This window comes from Heterocephalus glaber, unplaced genomic scaffold (genome assembly GCF_053883595.1).
Source record: "Heterocephalus glaber isolate CG9 unplaced genomic scaffold, H.glaber_assembly_v1.0 deba00000122, whole genome shotgun sequence".
Taxonomy (NCBI): domain Eukaryota; kingdom Metazoa; phylum Chordata; class Mammalia; order Rodentia; family Bathyergidae; genus Heterocephalus; species Heterocephalus glaber.
Genome location: NW_028258138.1, coordinates 88,241,800 through 88,264,591, shown reverse-complemented (window position 1 = coordinate 88,264,591; position 22,792 = coordinate 88,241,800). Strand labels below are relative to the sequence as shown.

Sequence of the window (22,792 nt, the reverse complement as noted above, 5' to 3'; positions counted from 1 at the left end):
TCCTGCTTCAGCCTCCCAAGTGCTGGAATTACAGGTGCACACCACTACTCTGGTTAAAATGGGTTTTTTTGTTGTTTAGATGTTATTTTTGGCCAGGGATGTAGCTCAGCCGCACAGCGCCTGCCTGGTAAGCACAAGGCCCTGAGTTCGATTCCTCATGCCAAAAATAATGTTATTTTTAAGAGCACTACTTTTTTATTCTTTTTTTTTTTTGGTACTGGGGATTGAACTTGGGACCTTGTGCTTGCAAGCCAGGTGGCAGCACCACTGAGCTAAATCCCCAGCCCTCAAAAACATTTTTTTTAAAAAAGTATAACAACAACAACAACAAAAGCAGCTCTTGAGCAGCTGGGTTCCTTTAGTATTACCTGTGTCTGGGTGCTAATTGGGTTAACCCAATTCCCTCAAAATGTCCTTTGCAGCTGGTTTATTTGCAAGATCAAGTAAGTGCCCAGCCTTTCATCCATGTGCTCGGAATTAACCCCTCGTCTTTGGCACCAGGTTGTGCCCTGGGTTGGGGTTATTTATGGGCCCAAATTGTAAAGCACCTCACAAAGGGACTTGTGTCTTCTTTAAAATTCCACTGTGCCCCATCCCGGAAGTGCCTTTCCCACGGAAACACACCTTGCACTCTGAAATGCGATGCTGACGGGCAGGTCTCTGAGTCTGTCGTTAGTGGGCAGTGGCTACTTGGTTTAAGTCCTGATTTCTTCCTGTAAGATTTCCTCCTCTTTCCTACGTCTCTTTTCTGCTCCCCTTCATTCCTTCTGTCCCCCTTCTTCCTTCCTAAAAACAACTTGTCTTTGATAACCAGACTTTTTAAACAGTGGACCTCCTGACAAAAGCAGCCTTTAAAATCCTGCAGAAGCCTTTCGGTGCTTTTCTGACTGCATAGCTCACCCGGGGAGAACTGGTGAGGGTTTTTCTCTGTTGTGTCATCAACAGCTCTAATCAACGCATCCCTCGCTGCACCTTAGCAGAGACAGGCGGCCCGACAGCCGCACTTACCTTACGGAAAACATCTGCACACAGTGCACGCAGCGAATGAGCAGAGGCCCCGGCTGGGGGACCCTGACTCCCCGACTTTAGTTCGAGCCCATTCTTCGGACACCTAAGACCCCAAAGGGGAGGAAGTAGCTGAATCGCAGTTAAGTGGGCGGGCTGGGCTCTCGTCCAGTCCACACCTGGACCTAGGACGGAACTGGGACCGAGCTATGCGTGGCCATTCCCAGGAAACTTGAAGTTATTTCCAAAGCGGACTGTGAGGCAGGCCGCTGACTTACAGGAGAGAGGATGGACCCGAAGACTCCGCCAGCCTGTTGTTTTGCTTTTGAGACAGGGTCTCGCTGTGTAGTCCAGTCTAGCCTCAAACTCCAGCGGAGCCTCCTGCCTGAGCCTCTCTGGTGCTGGGATTCCAGGCGTGCGCCACCACGCCCGGCTTAGACCCGGCCTGGAAACCTCAGTTGATGCTCTGTGCCTTCTCCTTCTACCTTGACCTTTTTTGATGGAAAAAAACCAGGAGTCCCTGGGAGTCCTCCGCAAGGAGCGCTACGCTTTCCTTACGGCCGCGCGCGCACTGGGAGCCTTTAATGAGGGGGCGCAGTTCTCCCACCTGCCGCCCCTGGAGCCTGCCCGAGCCCGGTTCCGCGGCCCCTCTCTCCGACCCCTTTAGAAGGCTGGATTTTCTGCCCCCCAGACCTTGGCCCCCAGCCGGGAGGGCAGCGCCGCGGGCGTCCTGCAGGGGGCGCCCGAGAGCCGGGGACCGCGCGCCTGGCCCTCCCTCCCGAGCCGGCAGGCGGTGCGTCGCGGCCGGTATAAAAGGCGCAGGCGCGAGCTCTGCTTCAGCCCGGCAGCATCTCTGCCTGTGCGACGCCCAGGTGAGCCCTGCCAGGTGAGTCTGGGACGCCCAGGTGAGCCCCGCCACTCCAGGCCTTTGGAGCACGGAGGGCAGGTTGGTGTCCACCGGGTTGGGTCCTAGTGGGCCAAGTTTGCTTTTTTTTGGTTTTCTTGAGACAGGGTCTCAAGCTAGCTTTGAACTCAGTGTATAGCTCAGGCTGGCCTTGATCTCACAGCAATCCTCCTGCCTCAGCCTCCCGAGTGCTAGGATTACAGTGGCCCAGGTTTTGATCAGCATCTTGGGTTTTTGTTTTTTCTTATAGATTTGGCATTCTACGCTGAAGCTATCATGGGCGTTTTCCAAACCTTGATGAAAAAGAAGGAGGTAAGCTTTTAAAGTAATGGGAAATCTTACCTAAAAGTGCTGCTTTTTAATGGTGAAACGATGGTGGATTTGGAAGACAGTGTAAAAGCGATGTGTGCAGAGATGCCCCTCGCGTGGGCCCTCGCCCCTGTGTCTCGTGTCTGCCTCTGCGCCCGCCCGAGCTGTGTGCTGCAGCTGAGGCCCGTGTTGACCCCCAGCTCATCCCCCTGGCGGTGATCATGACCGTGGCGGCCGGCGGCGCCTTGTCCTTCGCTGTGTACTCCTTACGGAAGACCGACGTGATGTAAGTGGGGCCCGGTGGGCGGAGGCTGGTGAGCCCCGGTTCTGAGGGTGAGGTCAGTTTCCTGTTTTCGCCTATGGATAAGAAGGTCAGATCGTGGGCTTGGACTCGGGCTAGAAAGCATCCTGATATTTGAAAGATGACTCAGTGGTATTAACGACACTTGTTTCTTCCTTGTGTCTAAAGAAAAATCCGTTTGCTCACTGGTCCTGCTCCACTCCTCCACAGGGAAGTAAAGTCTGGTATTTTTAAACTTAACTTTGGGATTTTTAAAGTTTTTAAATCATTTGTGGGAAATGTATATCCTCCAATGTCATCATTTTAATTAAGCTTTTAAATTTGAATTTATTAGAATGATCTTTCCTAATGTGGTAGAACTGACCCATTCAGTGGTTACAGTGCACCCTAATTTTAGAGGGGTGCAAACCTCTCTCTGCCAGCGTCTGAGGAAGAGGTGACTGGAAACTGGTGTGGAAGTTGGTTCTTCTCCACCCTTAATTAGCTTTCTTTTATTTTCAGTTTTGATCGAAAAGGAAATCCAGAGCCTTGGGAGACTGTGGATCCTAGTGTACCTCAAAAGGTATTGCTCAGTGAAAAATAAGTGACATTTAGTCCAAACCTAGCCACCCCTCTCAGCAAAACAGACTAGCGCCTTTCGGAGAGCCACTTGACGAAGCATTAAAGATAGTGGGCTCCAGTGTAGGGCTCTGGTCCCAATCCTTGCTTCATTGCTCGCAGGTGATTGCAGAGCCTGGCTTTGCTGAGACTCTCAGAATCTGTAACAGGTGTGAAAACGTGCTCTACCTTGGAGGCAAAGGGATTAAAGAAGATGAAATACCCAGAACGTGTAGCACCAGGGGTGGCCCGTAGTAAACACTTCTATCATTATTGAAATACATAAGATACATGTCTAACATTAGGTCTGTTGTGCTAAATACTAGGTGAGGTGCCCCTGAAGTTATTCTCTTTAAGTAAAATTCTTTTTTTTTTTTTTGAGATAGGGTCTCAGTATGTGATTCAGGATGGTCTTGAATTCACTATATACTCCAGGCTGGTCTTGAACTCCTGGTGATCCTCCTGCCTCAGCCTCCCAAGTGCTGCTAGGATTATAGGCGTGGGCCACTGTACCCAGTGGGTAAAATTCTTTTTAAGTAAAATTCTTTTTAAGACCATTTACATCTTAAATATTTTGGAAGTTGCCAGCATGGAGTCTGTTGGAATGCACTGATGGCTTGAACTGTCAGGAAAGGCTTTTTTTTTTTTTTGGTACCGGAGATTGAACTTGGGTCCTTGTGCTTGCAAGGCAGGCAGCGGAACCACTGAGCTAAATCCCCGGCCCTAGGAAAGGCTTTTTTGAAATGCAAGCTCTCAGGGAGCTGTTTGACCTAGAGAGGGACGTTGAGTCTCCTAGGTCCTGGGTACTAGAACACTCGTGGGGCAAACACAAATGTCTGCACGTGAGGTTTCTGGAAATCAAGAGCCATCCAGGGCTCTGTCCAGTTTCCCTGACTGGGTACCTTGGCTCTCTGGGCCTTTGCTGAGCAGTGCCGGGAGGAGGTCTTGTGAGGAGACCACAGTGTGCTGAGCCTTGTGCGAGGAACCGTACACATTCACTCGGAGGGGCACATCACAGCCAGCCTTAGCAGACTAAGGCATCTGGACACCGCCACTGCAAGGGGCACGAAGCTCAGCGTCCTCTTCGCTCCTGTAACACTCCGGGGCCCAGGGGCTCCTTTAGAGGGACAAGCGACTGAATCAGCCCCTGTTCCTATTTGGTGTGTGTTTCCGAGAGGGCAAGGGGTGGTTCTCTGACACTGATGCTATAGAGATGCTTTTCCTAAGGGGGGCGTGAGGACAGGGACAGATCTTTAACAAAGCACTTTATTTCCTTTCTCTTTAAAGCTTATAACAATCAACCAACAGTGGAAGCCGATTGAGGAGCTGCAGAAGGTCCGAGGGGCGACCAAATGACCGGCAGCCTCCCCTAGCCCTCGAATACTCTAGGAATCTAGTGGAAACACTTCCGTACAGACTAGAGTCTGCACACCAGTGTGCGGAAGTGCTTCTGCTACATTTTTAGGGTGTGTCTTCTTTCTTTGGGCTCTGGATATGGGATGAAAGGTAGTGTAGATAAGTTTCTGTGTTTATTGCTGTAAATTTGAATTTTGCATGTTAAAAGTTTTATGTTTAGGATGCCTGAATGTTTTCCTTGAAATGTGTCAAGGTTTATGTTATATTTTTATCTGTAATAAAATACTCTTTGTGCAAGATATCTGAGTTTAAATATACACTTAAAGGAGGAGTTCCTCTTTTCATGGGAGAAAAACACATTTTGGAGCCCAGAACTTCATCTTTTAAGTAATATCCGGTACACATTGTTGCGTAAGGTTTTCTTCTCAATGCATTCATCCCCCCAGAAATGTATTGAGCAGCTAGTATTCGCAGTGAAGCAGTGAACAATCCCCAAGTTGGGAGGGGTCGGAGTGGCAGGACGGTGAGTACGGTGAGGAAGTGGGGCTGGGCTGAGACTGAGGGCAGCTTGGGGAGGGCCGGGATTCAGGGGACAGGAACTGGCCGCGCTCAGCCCTAAGGACGCCAGTGTGAGCTGCGGTGGGCGGGGCGGGGCGGGGCGGGGCGAGCTTTCCCTGTCCAGGGGGGACGGAGCCCGAAGGGCCCCTCACGCCCCCACGTGCCTGGACTGTCCTTAAAAATGGATCCAGTGCAAAGTTGCTTTCCATTAACTTTTTTAAAAAAGAAATTGAGATATCATTCACATGCCATAGTATTCATCCGTTTAAATGGCACAATTCACTGGTTTTTATTACATTTACAAAGTTGTGCAACATGGCCACCATCTAATTCCAGAACATTTTATGGCCCCCTAAAGAACCCTGAACTCAGGAGCCGTTCCTGAGCCCTGGGCCCCAGCCCAAGGCAAGCATGGATAGACCCTGTCCCTTTGGGTTTGCCTGTTCTGGACATTTCACACGGATGGGATCACAGGACAGGGGCCGCTGTGCCTGGCTCCACCTTCGAATGTTTTCAAGAGCCCATCGAGTGCCTGTGTAACCGAGGGGCACTGAGGCCGCCTCTGCTTTCTGGCTACAGTAAATGACGCTCATAGGAGCAGCCATGTACTGGTTTTTGTGTGGTTGTAGTTTCATTTCTGATGGTTGTTCACCTGGGCCCCTTAACTCCTAGATGAAAATGCAATATGCTTTTTGTTAATCTTCATGTGAATACAGTGGAGACATAAGAGCAGGGCTGAATTCCTGTCACCTTCATAGCAATAAAGAAATAACCAGCTCTTGCTAGGGGCTTGGCAACTCTAAAAGGATTAAAGCCAGACTGCTTCTCCCAACATGTGCTGCTTCCTTATGGCCTCAATTGTCCCTGGTGAAAATCCCTGATGGAATTAGGTGTAGCCATCAGGAAGCACAGTTCTAATTGCCTAAGGCTCTCGTGGAATTTGATACCATTCAGGCAAACGGGCAGGAACAGGCTGCAGCTGAGTGAGCACCAACTTTTGGAGGCCAGCCGTGCCTCTGGACTTGAAGCACAGGCTGGGTGGAAATGCAGTGGTGGTGTGCTGTGGACAGGCTGCGGGAGGATCATGAGCAGCTTTGGGAGGAGGGGTTCCCACCTTTGAGTGCCGACGCCCTGTACCAAAAGTTGGGTTAACGAGAAAAATGTAACAAACGTCCCAGAGGATAGTTCTATGTGACCAGGGAACGTTTGCATTTAAGACCAAAGACCTGGGGCGACTGTCCTTTTCCAGGTTTAGGTTCCGTGGCGCAGCACAGGGCCAGCTGGGTAGAAATAGTTGGACAGGAAGGGTGTGAGTGATGCAAACGGGGCGGGGAGCCCCCCCCATGGTCTTCGGGGTTCTCGGTCTCGAGCTGTGCGTGACACCCCTTCCTTCCAGTATAGAGCAGGACCCTTCTGGGATGGGATCTTAGCAGGCACAGAGTGTCCCATGGACGGCTCTCAGGCAGAGAGCTTTTGTGCTGGCTCTGGGGAAAGCAGGCTGTGGTTTCTATACACACACACAAAGAGGAATTCTCATTTATGGCTCTGTGGGGAGCAGGAAGTGTGAGGCGCCAGAGCACAGGAGCTGAGGGGGGAACTCTGCCTCCGAGGCTGCGATTTGGGGGCGCACTTCCTGAGCCCCAGCGACACTAGATTTTCAAAATGTGTCCTTAGCTTTCCCCCCAAATGTTTTATTTTTTATTTCAAATATAGAAAGTTGAAAGATGATTAATTAGTTCAAAGAACTTTCCCTTTTCATCGACTGGCATTGGGCCACACTGGCGGTACCTCTCTATGCAGTGTGCCTGCCATTTAAACATGAACCCTGAAAGTGATTTCCAGCCCTCCTACACCCTAGAGCTTTCCCCCTAAAAACCGAGGCACGCGCTCACTCCGAGGGGACAGGACATTGTCCCTTAGCTGAGCGTGACCCATCATGTATGCAGACATCAACACTAGCTCAACCGGGCCCTGTCAAACAGCCTGAGTTCTCGCAAATGTCCCGAGCCCAGGTCCACCGGGCTGGGGTGGAGATCCCAGATCCGGATGTGCGGGGAACCCGGCTCCACGGCGCGCAGGCTCGCCGTCATCTGGACAGCGCTCCCAGCCTGCGGACTTGAACCGTTCTTTACCTGTGATGCGATGATGTTTTTCTGTCGCTTAAATGTTTAATGAGTCACCTGTGCAGAGGGCTCCCTGCGCAGGCTGGGGATCTGCTGGCCGGGTTTGGGGCTCGCCTGTGCATCGCAGCGGAGTGGAGACCGCAGGAAGAGGAGAAGCAGTTCCGGCACCAGGGAAAGGTCCCAAAGAAGGCCGTGCCACGGCTACCTCTGGGGCAGGTCAGTCTCAAGCCGAGAGAGGAGGCGCAGTTTGCCTCCCGAGGAGATGAGCCAAGGGCAGGACAGCAGGCGGGGTGGCGGCTGATCGGGACGGGGACCCCCGCTTGGAGGGCAGAGACTGTCTGACCAGGGACAGAGGTGAGGCCACGGCTGACGGACAGTGGCAGGGGTGGGAGAATAAGACAGCAGACCGCGAGGGGCTGTCTGGCTCCCAGTGTGGCCTCGCCCGGAGGCAGGTGAGGGAGGAGGTGGACGAGGGAGGAGGAGGTGGTGCTTAGGCCCTGCAGAGAGGGTGATGAAACCTTCCACCTTCCTGACCTTGAACCTGGAGCATCTGTAACTGCTTGTAGGTACAGATGAAACGGGAAGCGACTCTTCCCAATAGAAAATTCAAGTCGGGGCCGGGGATTTAGCTCAGTGGTTTCGCTGCCTGCTGCGCAAGCGCAAGGACCCGAGTTCGATCTCCGGTACCAAAAAAAAAAAAAAAGTTCAAGTCACCTTGCAGATCACCAAAATCCGGAGTGAGGCCCGATACAGCACTCAGCCTTCCTTGGTTACTTTTTTTTTTTTTTGGTACCCGGACTCAAACTCGGGTCCTTGCGCTTGCAAGGCAGGAGGTGGAACCATTGAGCTAAATCCCTGGTCCTCTTGACTATTTTCTTGAAGAAATTCTCTCCCATTTTTGTGGAGACGTGGTGGTGACAATGAGATTGCAGACTGGACTTGGACGGCCCTGCCCCTGACCGCAGCCTCTGGGAACCCCACAGACCCTCCTCTGTGAGCCTCAAGTTACAACCAGTCTGACACTGGAGTTACTGCCTGGATTTTAGTCTTAACTTACAACCAAAGTCTTGAGTTATGACCCTAATGCCGGCCACTTGTGCCTCCAGATGGTCTCAGATAGAGATTTAACCCTCACAGAGTTCTGGAAGGAACATCAGAGCATCCTTTCCTGCGTGGGGTTTACTGAGAAATCCCAGGCCAGTGTCTCTCTGAGGACACTGAGATCTGCCCGTGTACAGGAGAGAGACTCTGAAGGCTGTGCAGAGGACCTGAGCCTTCACTGACCAACTTGGGTTACAACCAGGCCTTGGGAATGAATTGAGCTTGTAAGTCAAGGGTCCACCATAACTCTTGGGTCAGCTGACAGCTGTGACTCCCTGATGTGGGGGTGACCACATGCTAGAGGCGGAATTGAATTCTCTTCTCACTTTAAAACAATGTTGGGAGGATGAGCATCATGTAGCCTGGAAAGCCCTGACGTGTTTAAGATTATATTCTTCAGGCACGCAGCCTTGTGACTCCTGGCCCACCTGTTTCACAACACCCGAGTGTCCCGTCTGAGAGCACACCCGCACCTACGCACACACCTGGCCAAACACAGGCCCAGGGAGGTGGTCAGCCCCAAGGGTGGCACAGCGAGCAACAAGTGCAGTGTCTGGATATCAGCACATGCGCCTCTCACTAGAAGCAAGTCCAGGTTCTAGGACTCGGCACACTGCGCTTGGCTGGCAGGCACCTTACAGCCATTCTCACATCCAGAAGATGCTGTGTGCCTCCAACAACGAAGGAGGGCGAAGCTGCACATGTATCTAAGATAGCAGTAAGAATGGGATTAATGTTTCTGTAATTTGTCTCATTGCTTTCCCCAGCCTTAGAGAATTACTGCAGGCAGTTATAGAACTTTTTCCTAGAAGCTAGGACTGGTTTTTGATCTTAGTTTTAGTAAATGATGCAAATCACTGCATCATTTACCTGTGTGCTTACTACTTAGCTTTGAAATGAAAATTAGAACACACATGTTTAAATTCCACATTGTTTCCCTGATGTGAGAAACCGAAAGTGGAAATAAGGACTAAAATGTAGAATAGAGATTGGGAAATGGGAAGAAAGTGTTCAAATGGGAAGGGAAGAAGGAAGGAGAGAGGGAGAAAGGAAAGGATAAGAAAAAAAGTGAAAATAGAAGGAAAAATGGAAACAAAGCTTTTGTACATAGGGAGGGGAGGGGGTGTAAGAGGAGGGGAGAGTGGGATAATTTTTTTTTTATACCGGGGATTGAACTCAGGACTTGTGAGGCAGGCACAGAGCCACTGAGCTACGTTCCCAGCCCATAACATTTATTTTTTGAAATATGAAAATTAGAATAAAATTGGGCCAGGCATGGTGGTGCATGCCCATAATCTCAGCAGAAGGATTCCTGCCAACTCAAGGCCAGGCTGGGCTCTACAATGAGTGCAGGGCCAGCCTGAACTACATAGTGAGACTCCGTCTCAAAAAAGAAGAGAAAAGGGCCAGGGATTTAGCTCAGAGGTGCTGCCGCCTGCCTCCAAAGCACAACGTCCCGAGTTTGAGCCCCAGTACCAAAAAAGAAGAGAGAGAGAAAGATAGCTTCTGTGTAAGAGACACAGAAGGGGGACTGGAAAGTGGGTTGCCCCTCACCTGGTATGTTTTTTTCTTTCAATACCAAGGATTGAACTCAGGACCTCCCACTTGCCAGACAGGCATGGCACTGAGCTACATCCCCGGCCCTCACCTGGTCTTCCTTCCTTCCTTCCTTCCTTCCTTCCTTCCTTTCTTCCTTCCTTCCTTCCTTTCTTCTTTCTCTCTTTTTTTTTTTTTGGTACCGGGGATTGAACTCGGGTCCTTGCACTTGCGCAGCAGGTGGCAGAACCACACCTGGTATTTCTCATACTACAATAAAATAGTATTCACTTGGTGTGTAATCGTGAAGTTAAGGCTACTTCCCAGGGCCAGTCACTGTTAGCTTGCATGACGTCTTTGCCCACAGGAGTGGGAAATGGACCCAAGAGGTGGATTAACACCTCAGGCAGGTGTTTGCTTGTCACTTGGGAGACTGTTTTGTTGAGTCAAGCACCAAACATTCTCAAGGTTTGCTTCCAAGTTTTTGAAATGGTACCATTTACTTTTAAATTATTATTTTTAGCATCAAAATGTAGCCTCATTTTGATGGATCAGGGGACCTGGAGTTATGACAGGCCTGACATACAAACAACTTGAGTTCTGATCGGAATTTTAGTTTTAACTTAGGACCGAAGTCTTGAGTTATGACCCAGTGCTGGCCACTTGTGCTTCCAGATGGTCTCAGATATAGATTTAACCCTCACAGAGTTCTGGAAGGAAAATGACAGCAACCTTTCCTGTGTGGCATTCACTGAGAAACCCCAGGCCAGTGTCTCCCTGAGGACACTGAGATCGGCCTGTGCACAGGAGAGAGACTTTGAAGGCTGTGTAGAGGAGCCTGAGCCTCAACTGACCAACTTGAGTTACAACCAGCCCTCGAGAGCAAATTGGGTTCGTAAGTCAAGGGTCCACTGTAGTTTAGCTACAATAAAATGGACAGTCTGGGCTGGGGATTTAGCTCAATGATGCCACGCCTGCCTTGCAAGGGCATGGTCCTGAGTTTGATCCTCGGTACTGCAAAAACACAAAAACCTGACAGGCCTTACTGTGGGTTCCAGGAACACATCCATGACAGGACACAAAGTCAGAAGCCATCGGCCCTGTCCTTGTCCCTCCGTCAGCTGGAGGACCTGGTGTCCAGGACAGTAGCTGCCGAGCTCCCGGGCCTTTCGCTGTGACCTGGAGGCCTGGCGTTCTGGCCATTTCTCTGCAGTTTCCTGTGGGAGCCTCCGCTGTCCCCAGGGGTCGCAGCCCTTGGTCTGTGTGCTGTAGCAGAGCCGAGAGACAGCCAACTTCTACAGAAACCGATCCATGTGCGATGGGGGGAGAACAAGAAGGCTGAGGTCTTCCGGGCTGTGCAGCAGTTGAAATGGGAAGCATTTCTTTGAACTGAATTCCGCAGAACTTTGTAACTGAACTGCGAGACATGAATATGGTGGCTGGGAGCAGTTCCTCTTCATAAAGAAACAATTAAAAAATTTAAACCCACCAGATGATACATTTTAAAGGGCTGAATTGCATGGCATATGAATTAATATCACAGAAAATGAATCTGCACTTTGCTTGGTGTCTCACTTCAAAATGATAGAGGCTTCTGGGCATGGTGGTGCACCCTTATGAACCCAACTCTTAGAAGGCTGAGGCAGGAGGATCACTGGGAGTTCGAGGCCTGGGCTACAGTACAGTGAGTTCACGGCCAGCCTGAACTGCAGAGCAGAACCTTGTCTCAAAAAACCAATAAAAATTAAGGCGAGGAGGAGCAGAAGGCAAGACCTTTCTAGACCTGTCCTCAAAACTCCCACCTGGGCCTGGCTGGGAAAGGTAACCAGAGCTTCAGGTGAGATACACAGAGTCAGGGCTGGCCGGCATGGTGGCGCATACCTGTAGTCCCAGCACTGGGGAGGCTGAGGCAGGAGGATCGCCATGAGTTCGAGGCCAGGCTGGGCTACAGAGTGAGTTCACGGCCAGCCTGAACTGCATAGCGAGACCTTGTCTCAAAGAGACCAAAATAAAAAAACTCAGGGCTGTATGAGTCTCCTTCTGCCACCCTAACAGTCCCTGGGACAGTCAGCCCCAGATCTGGCTCAGTTTTGGGGTGCCTGTTGTGGTCGCCCTGAGGCTCATGGAGCCGGTCCCCCTAGTCCCTCAGGCGGCCTGCGGTGGCCCCTGTGCGGGCCCAGGCCGGGCTCCCTCTGGGTTTGCTCCCCAGCCTGTAGCAGTGGGGCGGGGCCCGAGGTGGCACCACGGTGGGGGTGGGGTCAGCTTCGGAGCAAAGAGCTTTGCATAAAGAAACCAGAGTCCTCTCGGCTGAGTGGGTCAGGGCTGGGCAGCCAGGAGCCCGCATTCCTGCTCCCTCACCTCTCAGTGTCGCCGCCCGAGCCCCGGCCGGGTCCTCTGCCGAGCTCTCAGGCCGTCCTGTGGCCGGCGGGGCTGCATTTGTGCAGGACAGGTACAGCCCAGCACCCACCCCGCCCCGACTTCCCGCTTACCGGTTCCGGGTCCTGGCCAGCTGAGCATCACTCAGACGCCGTGCCTGCTCTCCGCTAGGCCCGAGAGTGCCCTGGCCTTCGTCCCCTGGGCGTGCACCACCACACCGAGCCTGATCCTGTTTACTTCTGTACAGCAGCTTCCCCCATCTTACAGAGTACTGGGATGTGATAGATGTTCTAATAAAACCCAGTGAGGAATCAATTTGCAAAGATTCACATGACAAAGCCTGTATTTCCAGCACTCGGGAGGCAGAGGCAGGAGGATCACTGTGAGTTCAGGGCCAGCCTGAGCTACAAAGAGAGACCCTGTTAAAAAAAAAGATTCACACTATAATTTCTGGCATATGCAATCATGAAACTGGATCCATTTTTCAACAAATATTTCAGTGAGGCAGTGGGGACCCAGTCGTGAGCAAAAACAGTTTCCTCGTGGGCCTCCGGTCTTGCAGGGAAGGAATGGATGAATTAATCCCTGGACCAGCAGCCGGCTGCGCTGAGCCCCCTCCCGGGCAGGGCAGGGCCCCTTGTCCAGCCGCCTCCCCACGGCAACGTGCTTTCCTGGCTGAGCTAAGTCGTTGTGATTCAGACCGGGTTGAGCCTCGAGATGCACCATTCGCTCTGGGAACCTGAGAAATCAGGAGAAACGGGCGCAAGGGACAGATTTCTAGAAACAGACGGAGAGCGGCAGTGTGTGCGGAGCTCGGAGAAGCCCCTTGGGGAGCAGGCCTGAGGAAAAGACTGGGAACCTAGAACAGCAAAGTGTTTAAAAGGGGAACAGGCGGACCTCCAATAAGAGGAACCCACCTCAATATACAAAAGACAAGAATATGTGTGACTACACAGGTGGATACACATGAATATGTGTGGAATAGATGGACATATGAAGAGCAGCACAGTCATTAAAAATGAAAGCGATATCGTGTCTGTATTAGCCCAGCACTTGGGAGGCTGAGGCAGGAGGATCACCGAAAGGCCAGTCCGAACTACCTAGAGAGACCCTGTGTCAAAAAACTGACAAAAAGGGTCCGGGATTGAGCTCAGGGGCACCGCGCCTGCCTCTCCAGTGCAAGGTCCTGAGTTCAATCCCTGGTGCCCCCCAAAAAAAACTGAAAAAAAAGAAAAAACAAGGGCCAGGTTTTACGTTTTGCTACAAATCTAACTCGATCTCAGTGATGTGGTTTTTCGCAGAGATGGCGCCCTGGCCTGGCTCACAGCTCAGGGACAGGGTGGCGGGGCCCAGGGCAGGGGCTGCTCTGTCCCCTCCCGCTGCAGAGAGGGCTCCTGTCCTGGGCACCCCGCCTTCCCCAGAGCCACCCCAGGGTCAGGAAACAGACGCCCACACTTGCTGTAAGGAAGGAGGGGGGCTCTGGCCCTGTAGGGGCCGGGCTGGTCACGCTGCCCCGGGTGAGGGGCCGAGGTCAACTCGCCCCTGAGTCAGCGCGGCCTGAGAAGGGGAAGCCCAGGTCGGGCGGCCTGGCTCCCTGCCCGGTTTCTGGGGCGCAGCAGTTTCCAGCCGCCCGCCCGGAGCTCGCAGCCCAAGCCCCTCCTGGGTCTGGGCCTGGCTCTGGCCTGCCGCTCCTCTCGGCCCTGCAGGGAAACCCAGAATTTCCGGCTCACAGAAAGTGGCAGCTGGCGACAGGCAGAGAAAGGCGAGGGAGGGGCGGCTCCGCCCCGCAGAGGGCAGAGGGGACACAGGGCCCTCAGCTGTCCTCCCACTTGCCCGTGGGGACCCCGGGTCCCAGGCCGCCCCGGGATGCTCCTAGCAGACTTGGCCCCTGGTAAAGCTCGCCAGGACTCCACAGTGTGCAGACTAGGCTGAGGGCCACTTACAAAGAAAACAAAATTCCTTCCAGGCATGAGGCGCACGCCTGCAATCCCAGCACTGGGGAGGCTGAGGCAGGAGGATTGTCGTGACTTTGAGGCCAGCCTGGGATACATAGTGAGTTCAAAGCCAGCATAGCCTCGGAATGCATAGTGGGACTTCTCAGAACACCAGTAGTAATAATAATAATAAATAAACAAAACCTCGATGCCGCCTCTCCTGCGTTTGGGGATGTGCTTGCTCATCTGTAGAAATCCTGCTGGTCCTTCTGGCCACATCTCGGACGGCCCCTCTTCCTCGAAGCCCTCCTGGACATCACCCTCCCCAGTACCGGAGGCAGAGTTAAGCCCTGTCACCCATCAAGGATTGGATTGGGTATGACAGATGCACTGCTGTACGGGCAGGGCCTGGGCTCAAGTCTGCTTCCGGGACACAGCAGTTGTGTTGTGCCACTGTCCAGCCTGGAAGCCTCGATTTCCCCGCCTGTAAAATGGGGATAATGGTAACTGAGTGCCTCCTGCCTGGGGTCAGCGGCAGGGACTGGCCGCCCTGGTCAGTGCACAGCATTCGCCTCACAGGTGGTCTTCGGTCTCAGGAGCTGCAGAGCGGAGTCCTCCAGGGCACAGCTGAGCTGCAGGGAGGTGGCTGGAGGTCAGTCGGGCACGGTGTCATCAGCAACTTCTCTGGGTTCCTGCTTGGTCCTGGTGGCCCCGCCTGAGCCCGGCTGTGAGCCGCCCACCCTGTCCCCACTTTGGAGGCCGTGACAGAGTGGGTGTGGAGGCCAGTGGTGCCAGGACGGGGACACCTCGCTCCTGAGTCCCTCCCAGTTTCATCTCTGAACCCAGGGTGTGGGCCAGGACCCAGGAAGGAGGAGGAAGTGGGGGGTGGACACGCTGCTGGGGCAGGGACCTGGAGAACAAGCCCATCTGCTCACAGTTCAGTTTGGGTGGCTTCTGGGACCCTGGTGCAGGGACTTCTCATCCTCTGCCAGCTGACACCGTCCACCTGCCAGGTGCCACCAGGCTGGCTCAGGGCCAGCACTGCCTGCTGCAGCCCGGGGCCCTGCCCAGCCGATCGGGTTTCTGCAATGCCCGCTTCCCGCTGATTGGTTTGTAGAGTGGCTCACAGAAGGCCGGCACAGGATCTAGGCTCTCGGAGTGAGCATCTAGAGGGAACACAGGCAGGCCGGGCAGGAGATGGCCCCGGTGGGGCCTGGGCTTGCAGCCTGAGATGAGATGGCAGTGCCAGGCCGGGCAGCTGGGTGCCCCCCTTCTGGCAGCCACACCACCCTGTGCCAGCCTGGAGGGGTCCCCATCACCCAGAGCCAGCAGGACCAAACTCTCCTGAATGTGTGGGGACCGGGCTGTCCAGGGGACCCTCAGAGGGGCTGAGGAGTGACGTCCCTGCAGGCCCTGAGGCCGGGCCGTCTCCCAGTACCCTCCTGGTGACAGGGTGTGGCGGGCCAGTGCCAGGGAGCAGCTTTCTTTGGAACCCGGGTCTCCTGGGCCGTAGCATCTGTGTGCTGTGCCTCACGTACGTCCCTTTTGCAGTCACACAGGGTTGCACATCAGTGGCTTCCCTCTGCGTCCTCTCGGGGCCAGCCTCCCGCGAGTCTGGTTTCACTTCTTCAAACTGAGCTTGTGTTTTGATTTAGATCTAGAATGTTCCCCAAGGCCTCCTGTGTTTAGAGGTGGGGCTTTTGGAAAGTGACTGGGTCATGGGCACTGTGCTCCACGGTGGATTAGTCCACGGATGAGTTCATGGCCAAAGGTGCTGTGGGAACTGGTTCGAGGTGGTCCCGGTGTGTGACCTGGAAGGGTGTGTTCCTGGCCGCAGCCCTTCCCTTTGCTCTCTGCTTCCCAGCTCCCCTGAGGTGAGCAGGCTTCCTCACTCACACTCTTCCACATTCGTGCTCTTCCGCCATGACACTGCTGCCTCCGAGCCTGCTGACCATGGACTGAACCCTTGGAAACTGTGAGCCACAAAAAGCGCTCCTGCTCTACATTGCAGGTGTCAAGTGCTTTGTCCCAGTGATAGGAAGGTGACTAAGACACCTGCTACCCTCTCCTGTTCCTGACTTTCCTCCTCCTTGCTCCCCTATCCGTCCTGGCACCAAGGAAGCCGGCTCATCTGGGCTGTGCCCTGTGTGAGTCAAGGGTTTTCCAGGTTGGCTCCATCTCGCCTGCCCACTTCTGCCCTGCACCCCTTCCTTACCTCTGGGCTGAGAAGAAGGCCCAGACCTGACAGTGGGCAGAGAACCAGGGCCCAGCAGCCAATCAGCCACCAAGCTGGCCCTGGATTGCCCTGGGGTCAAACGCCCTGGTGTGGAAGAGCCCACTGCCTTCTGGGGTGTAATGACTCCCACGAGGCCAATTCCAGACGACCTTTATGGTGTCCCTGAAGGCAGAGCTGGGGAGAGATGAGCAGTGAGCCCCTGACCTGACACCTGGTGTGGTAAAAAGAAAATGTGGCGAATCTTTAAATTAAAACACGTAAGCGGGGTGTGGTGGAGCACACCTGTTATCCCAGCACTTGGGAGGCTGAGGCAGGAGGGTGCCGTGAGTCCGAGGCCAGCCTGAGCTATATGTCGAGACTCTATCTCAAAAAACAAAATTTTTAAATATATTATAGTAAAAGACACACACACACACACACACACACACACACACATGTTGCCATGGGTCCCCTTCCAAACACTCCCCCTTGCTTCAAACACTCCTCACATTGGCTTGGCAATGTGCCTTTTACCATAATAAGTTTTTTAAAAGCACTGTCCCTTGTTTCAGATCACCACTGTGTTCCTCCGCACAGCGGGGTGCAAGGGTCAGGAGGGGATGTTTTATGAATTTATGGCTTTTATATGCGACTTATTTTCTCGGATAGTTTCATTGTCAGAGTGGCAAATGGTTTAAGTTTAGCAATGAGCTCTTGCAAGCAGTGTGCCAGCTCCAGCAGATGCCTGCCAGGCCTGGGCCCAGCGGGGGGAGAGGCTGCACCCCGAGCCCCGGCGCCGCTGCTAGGCAGCAGCCGAGGAATCGGCCCACGAGCCAGGAAGTTCTGCCGCAGCCTCTTCCCCGCTCAGGCGAAATCGACTTTCCACGGGCCTGGGGCCTGGAGATTGCTCAATTCCCCAAGGTCACCACGGTGGTTTCATCTCCCGGGGCTGCGCTGGCCTGGGGGGCAGTGGACAAACAGACGCCCCAACCCCGGTGCAGCTCCGCCCCAGCAGTCCCGAGCCGAGGCTGAGGGGCAGCGAGGAAGTCCATTCCCCAGATTCTCTGCCTCCCGGTGCATCAGGCCCGGGGATACCGGGTGCGACCCGCTGCGGGCTGTGGAAACCCCGTCCCGGTCCTCAGGAAGTGTCGAGACCAAGTCACCGCAGAGCTTCCTGCTCAGTCTTGGGGCGGGACAGCAGGGTCACCTGCCTTACGTCCCCTTGCGCTGCTGCCTCCCTTCCCGAGGTCTCCCGGCCTCCTTGCCCCCCTTTGTTTGTGGGGTGCACTGCTCTGGCTCCTGGCTCCAGATGGACCAGACTTTGGCATTCACTGCTTCAGCCAGTGGGGCCAGGGCCCTGGGCAGGAGGAGGGCAGGGAGGGCCAGAAGGTTGTCCCAGCCCGAGAGCCACTGCTGGGGCTGGGGGGAGGCAGTGCCCCAGGCCTCGGGACCTGGACGTTTCCATGACACAGCGCTGTTAAGTGTGACTGGCACCTCCCTCCAAGGCCACCAAATCAGCTCTGAGCAATCACAAAGTAATGCAGCCAGGCGTGGTGGCACACGTTTGTAATCCCAGCACTCAGGAGGCTGAGGCAGGAAGATTTCCTAGAGTTCAAGGCCAGACTGAACCACATAGCGAGACCTTTTCTCCAAACACCAAAATACAAGGAAAACAAAACTGAAAAGAGGAGTCAAGGGAGGAAGGCAGGAAACTCGCTGCTCTGCTGTCCCGTCTGCACCTGTGCAGGGGGACAAGGATGTGCACGGTGCCCAGGCGTGGTCCACAGTGCCACTTGGTCCCCGCCCGCCTTGGGACAACGTGACTCGCCTTCAGCCTGCGGCCAAACCCTCTCTGTTCCTTTATTTCGTTGGAGCAGTTACTTCCTCCAGAGATGAATGTGTCAGTCCCACCCCAGGTCCGGTTCTAGCTGTTTCCCGGCCATTTGCAAAACGCTTGTCAACGTTAGTTGAAATTCAGCACAGGGCTAGGACGCCATCTGCTGGTCATCTTTGAATAAGACAGAATTGAACTTGCTTGGAGGCCTCGGAGCAGGTGACAAAAAATTAAAGATGCGGCCGGTGTTGGCTCAGGCCTGTAATCCCAGCACTTGGGAGGCTGAGGCAGGAGGATCGCCATGAGTTCGAGGCCAGCCCGAGCTACATAGTGAGTTCAAGGCCAGCCTGAACTACATATGGAGACCTTGTCTCAAAAAGAGGTTAAAGGTATGGAAGCAGCAGGTGCAAGCGATAAAGGATTTGTGTCGGCTTCGTGGCGGGCTCTTAGCAGCTCCTAGAAACGCTCAGGGCCGGGGTAGAGCTTAGGGGTCCAGCACTTCACTAGCATGCATGAGCTCTGGATTTGATCAGCAGAACGCGAGACACATAAAAGTACATGTAAATCATCAATATATTTATTTATATGCAATGATATGTGAAAATATGTCAATATGGAAAAATAAATATGAGCTGTTTCTTCTACAGAGAAACTGGGAAAAGACTTAGAGGAACAACTTGTTAGAGGGGTTGTCCAAATGAGCAATGGATATATGAGAGATGCTTAACTCCTTACTCAGTCTCTTGAAACGAGGTGGAGGAAATAAATCCCAGGAACCTATGAGCCCTGCGCACTGTACAGTGGCCACCCCATCCATTGAGGAAAAGAAATAAACTCCCGGTAATTCCGATTTTTCCCACGAGGGGGCGTCCCTCCACTTTCCCTTTTTAATTTTAATTTTTAGGGAAATGCAAATTAAAATCACCCAGAGACACCCGCACACCTCCTCCAGAGCGGTTAAAACCGAGACTAACAAAGGCGAGTTGGCACAGATGCGGGGCAGCGGATATTCACTGGCACTGCCAGGGCTGGTGCACGTTGTACGACTTTGGAAAATTGTTCCACATTAGAAGAAAGTTACACACAGGCCATCCTGTGACCCGGCAACCCTTGGGTTATACCGGGCAGACATGCGTGCATGCGTGCTCTGAGAAGTGGCCGGGCTGCTCAGAATGGCATTCGTTCTTAGGGCGGACTAATGGGAGAATTCTAACAGCCCCAAAGCACAAGCAGCATAAACGAATTGCAGGGTGGTGCTGCAAAACAATACCTAATAGCAGACAAACAAACAACTGCACTTCTGAGTAGCAACAATGTGGATAGCTCACCTGGGCGTGGTGGCGCAGGCCTGTGATCCTAGCACTCCGGAGGCTGAGGCAAGAGGATTGCCAAGAGTTCGAGGCTAGCCTGGGCCACATAGTGAGCTCAAGGCCAGCGTGGATTACACAGCAAGACCCTGTCCCTCCCCCCACCAAAAATATGACCACCCTGTCATGAACCCCTCCCTGCCCTTCACTTCATCAGTGAGAACTTTGCACCCTGAGAGGTCAAGGAGCTACTCAAGGTCATACCATAGACTAACCTGGATTCCAGCTCAGGGCCAGTTCTTACTGAGCTGGGGAAGCCTGTGTGTCGGAAATGGCCTGGTCTAAAACCATGGTAACCATTAGCTTCCTTCTGTCCTTAGATTAGCTCCTGAAGACAGAATCTCCCTGAGTTAAACTGCATTAGCTACACACACTCGTCCTTCCTCCCAGGGGAGCTGTGGGGAAAGAGATCGTCTAGTGAGTGGTGAAAGTACACTGGATGTTTCATGCATGTGACTCAGGTGCATGACGAAAGCAGCCCCGTGGTGTGCAGGGTACTATTCTCCTGTTCGGCTAAAGAAAAGGGTTTAAAGAGTTTCAGACCCTTGCTACAAAATAAACAGCTGAAAATCTAGATGGGATGGTGCACGTCTGGAACCTAGCCCTTGGGAGGCTGAGACAGGGGGATCTCAAGTTCGAGTTCCACCTGGGCAACTTAGTGACTTAGCCCCTGGCTTGAAACATAAAGAAAGGGTCTGGGGATGGAGCTCAGCATGGAGGGAGGCTGAGGCAGGAGGATCTCTGAGTGTGAAGGCCACCCTGGGGTACATAGTGAGTTTAAGGCCAGCCTGAGCTGCACAGGGAGACCCTGTCTCAAGAAACAAACGAACACTCCCAGTGCTGTTTGGATTTACTGAGTTAACATCCAAAAGTCCTTAGAACTCAGCATAGTACTCGACATTTATTATTGTCATTGCTGTTATTGTGCAGACAGCCAGAATCACAGTAACTTGTCCCCCTAGAAAGACCTTGCAAAGCTGGGACCAGCACCACCCCGCCATACACACATTCTTAACCCAAGGTGTTTGTGGGAACTCAGTTAAATGCTTTGGCCGGTAGAATAGAGATTTGTGATTTAAAAATCCACCAAGACGTTGAAAGTAGTGTGAGCTATACATTAAAAATCATCAAGTTATCAGTTCATCTCTTAGAAAGAGTCTTTTGTAACGAACAAATGTGCTGTCGGGAGCCAGGCTGAAGTGACCAGGACGCAGCTTGGCATGATGACCACGTTCTGTGCTGGGAATGCTGGCCGTGGTTGCCAATGTCCTCGCCAGTAGTTATGTCTGGGTGTTTCCGAAAAGTAAGTCTTGGTGTCTAATCTTAGAGACATAAAGAAACAACCTAAAGACTTTCAGAGTCACACCCTGCAGGATCCTAAGTATAAGGCCCAATTCTCTGCCCCTGGGAGATGGCAATCTGGGACTTGGTGGGAGAGCAGCTCTATGATAGGACTTCCGTTAAGTTCCGGGAGAGTGGTTAGGGCAGCGGCGGGGGGGGGGGTGGTGGTGGAGTTCTTAAGGCTCTTATTTGTTTGTTCTTGAGACAGGGCCTCACTACGCAGTCCAAGCTGGGCTTGAACTCATGGCAATCCTCCTGCCTCAGCCTCCTGAGTGCTGGGATTACGGGCGTGCAGCCCCACATGTGGCCTATCCCCAATTTATAGATGGAGAAACGAAGCAGAGAAGGGTTCTGTGACCTTCGGAAGCTTCATGGAGCAGGAGGGAGAGTCGCTGGGGCTCTGGCAGGCTGGGGCTCTGGGCCCTGGGGAAGGCCACCGCGCAAGCAGCCGTGTGACTTGAGCTCCTCCACCTCCCGAGTACAGCCGCAGTGTCTGGGAGCCAGGCGGTGGCCAGCGACAGGGGCTGGGGTGGGCCCCGCCATGTGGTCTGGACTCCGCTTCCGGGCTGAGAGACCGAGGGGGATAGCAACAGGAGGGTGCGGGACCCGGTTTGTTACTGTTCCGGTCCCCCTCCCCGCAAAACTCAAAATGACTCAAGAAGCAGTACTTTTGGCTTTTTTCCCCCAAACCGTGCATGTCATTGTGTGACGTGCTCCAATACTGCTCTATGTGTCACCTAAGCCTGGGTTGTGACCCTACCTACATCTGTCTCCACTGAATGCCTCCGGCTTTGCCTGTGACTCTTGGTGACTGCCTTTGAGAGTTGGCTGCAACCGTTTTGGGCCCGGCCAAGTCACCTACCTTGGGCAGGTTGCCTCTCCTGGGGAGGCTTGTAACGTCCTTCTCAGGACTCCCCCACGGAGTAAGTAAACCGTGAGGTTCGCCGCAGTGCCTGCGATTCAGAGGACTTGACATGCCAGCAGAGATCTATTTCCCGGGTTAACCAAAAGCTGAACGTGGTCTGGCACAGTGGACCCAGGGGAGGAGGGACAGGAGGATGGAAAGGGTCCCTTCGGACTTCACTCAGTAAGGGGACTCCCTCCCCAGGTCTGCTTCGGACCCCTTCTGTCATGGGAGCCGAGGATCTTGCATCTGCAGGTGCAGCTCAGGATGCTTCAAGACATTGCATTGTTTTATTCCTCTTTAACTTTCACAAAATCCAGGGCGATTTCTTCTTCTGTAGTATGGGGGTGACCCTCCCAGGCCAGTTTTTAGTTGACTGTGAGAAGGATGGCATATGGATGTAGTCCCCACCATTTTGGAAAAATTCCATTTTTCCACCATTTCCAGCCAAGGGAGCTGACTTTTTGCGATGTCCTAGCTTCCCTCTCGTGGTATCTTAGAGATGAGAAGCGCTTCTAGCACCAAATATATATCAGTGGCTCATGTGCTGTGAATTATGTAACACTTTGTCTTAGGAGTTTTTAAAAATACCCAGGGCTTTGGAAAAGTCTTACATAAAGGAGGGGAGGGTGGAGGGTGCTTGTGTTCTGGGAAAACTGAAATCGGAAGCTGAGGACTGGTTGCAGTCTGTTGGAAGCAAGATTCATGCCTCTGGCTTCTCTGCCAGAAAACAGCCCAGAGCCTCTCCCTAGCCTCCCAGGTCCTTTGTCCTGAGCCAGACATTCCCTGCACTGTGGCTCAGACACAGGCAGCCGGTGGTCATTTAAACTGTCAGATCTGGAGGCTGAGGTGGAAGGATCCGAGAGTTCAAAGCCAGCCTGGGTGCATAGTTAATTCAAGGCCAGCTTGGACGACATAGGGACGGAGACCCTGCCTCAAAAAAACCCCAAACCAAACCTGTCGGCGGTTTCCTCTGGAATGGCAGCTGGGTGGGATGAGGGTGGGGTGGGGTCGGATCTTAAAACCCTGGG

At 53.2% G+C, this 22,792-nt stretch overlaps 1 protein-coding gene and 1 long non-coding RNA gene across 3 annotated transcripts; one reads left to right on the top strand and one right to left on the bottom strand.

Annotated features, from left to right (window-relative positions):
- Window positions 1-1,771: 1,771 nt before the first annotated feature.
- Coxfa4l3 (cytochrome c oxidase associated subunit FA4L3) lies at window positions 1,772-4,771 on the top strand. 2 transcript variants are annotated; one of them, XM_004835468.4, is made up of 5 exons: window positions 1,772-1,891; window positions 2,160-2,221; window positions 2,419-2,504; window positions 3,021-3,081; window positions 4,404-4,771. In XM_004835468.4, exons 2-5 carry the CDS (start codon window positions 2,186-2,188, stop codon window positions 4,470-4,472), a joined length of 252 nt encoding a protein of 83 aa, XP_004835525.1. In that variant the 5' UTR covers window positions 1,772-1,891; window positions 2,160-2,185; the 3' UTR covers window positions 4,473-4,771. The 2 variants fall into 2 exon arrangements, with proteins under 2 accessions (XP_004835525.1, XP_021117270.1); XM_021261611.2 differs by having other exon boundaries at window positions 1,824-1,877.
- Window positions 4,772-9,252: 4,481 nt separating this feature from the next.
- On the bottom strand, window positions 9,253-15,077 carry LOC147830564 (uncharacterized). Its single transcript, XR_015439127.1, has 3 exons — window positions 14,305-15,077; window positions 12,280-12,585; window positions 9,253-11,207 (listed from the first exon to the last, which is right to left on the bottom strand). It is a non-coding gene; the product is annotated as an uncharacterized LOC147830564 (long non-coding RNA).
- Between the last annotated feature and the right edge of the window lie 7,715 nt (window positions 15,078-22,792).

Bases quoted from the DNA above. Each gene is read 5' to 3' on its own strand.
- Coxfa4l3 (XM_004835468.4), top strand. From the start codon at position 2,186: ATGGGCGTTTTCCAAACCTTGATGAAAAAGAAGGAG. The intron at 2,222-2,418 runs GTAAGCTTTTAA...GTTGACCCCCAG, and splicing joins CCTTGATGAAAAAGAAGGAG to CTCATCCCCCTGGCGGTGAT. The intron at 2,505-3,020 runs GTAAGTGGGGCC...TTTTATTTTCAG, and splicing joins TTACGGAAGACCGACGTGAT to TTTTGATCGAAAAGGAAATC.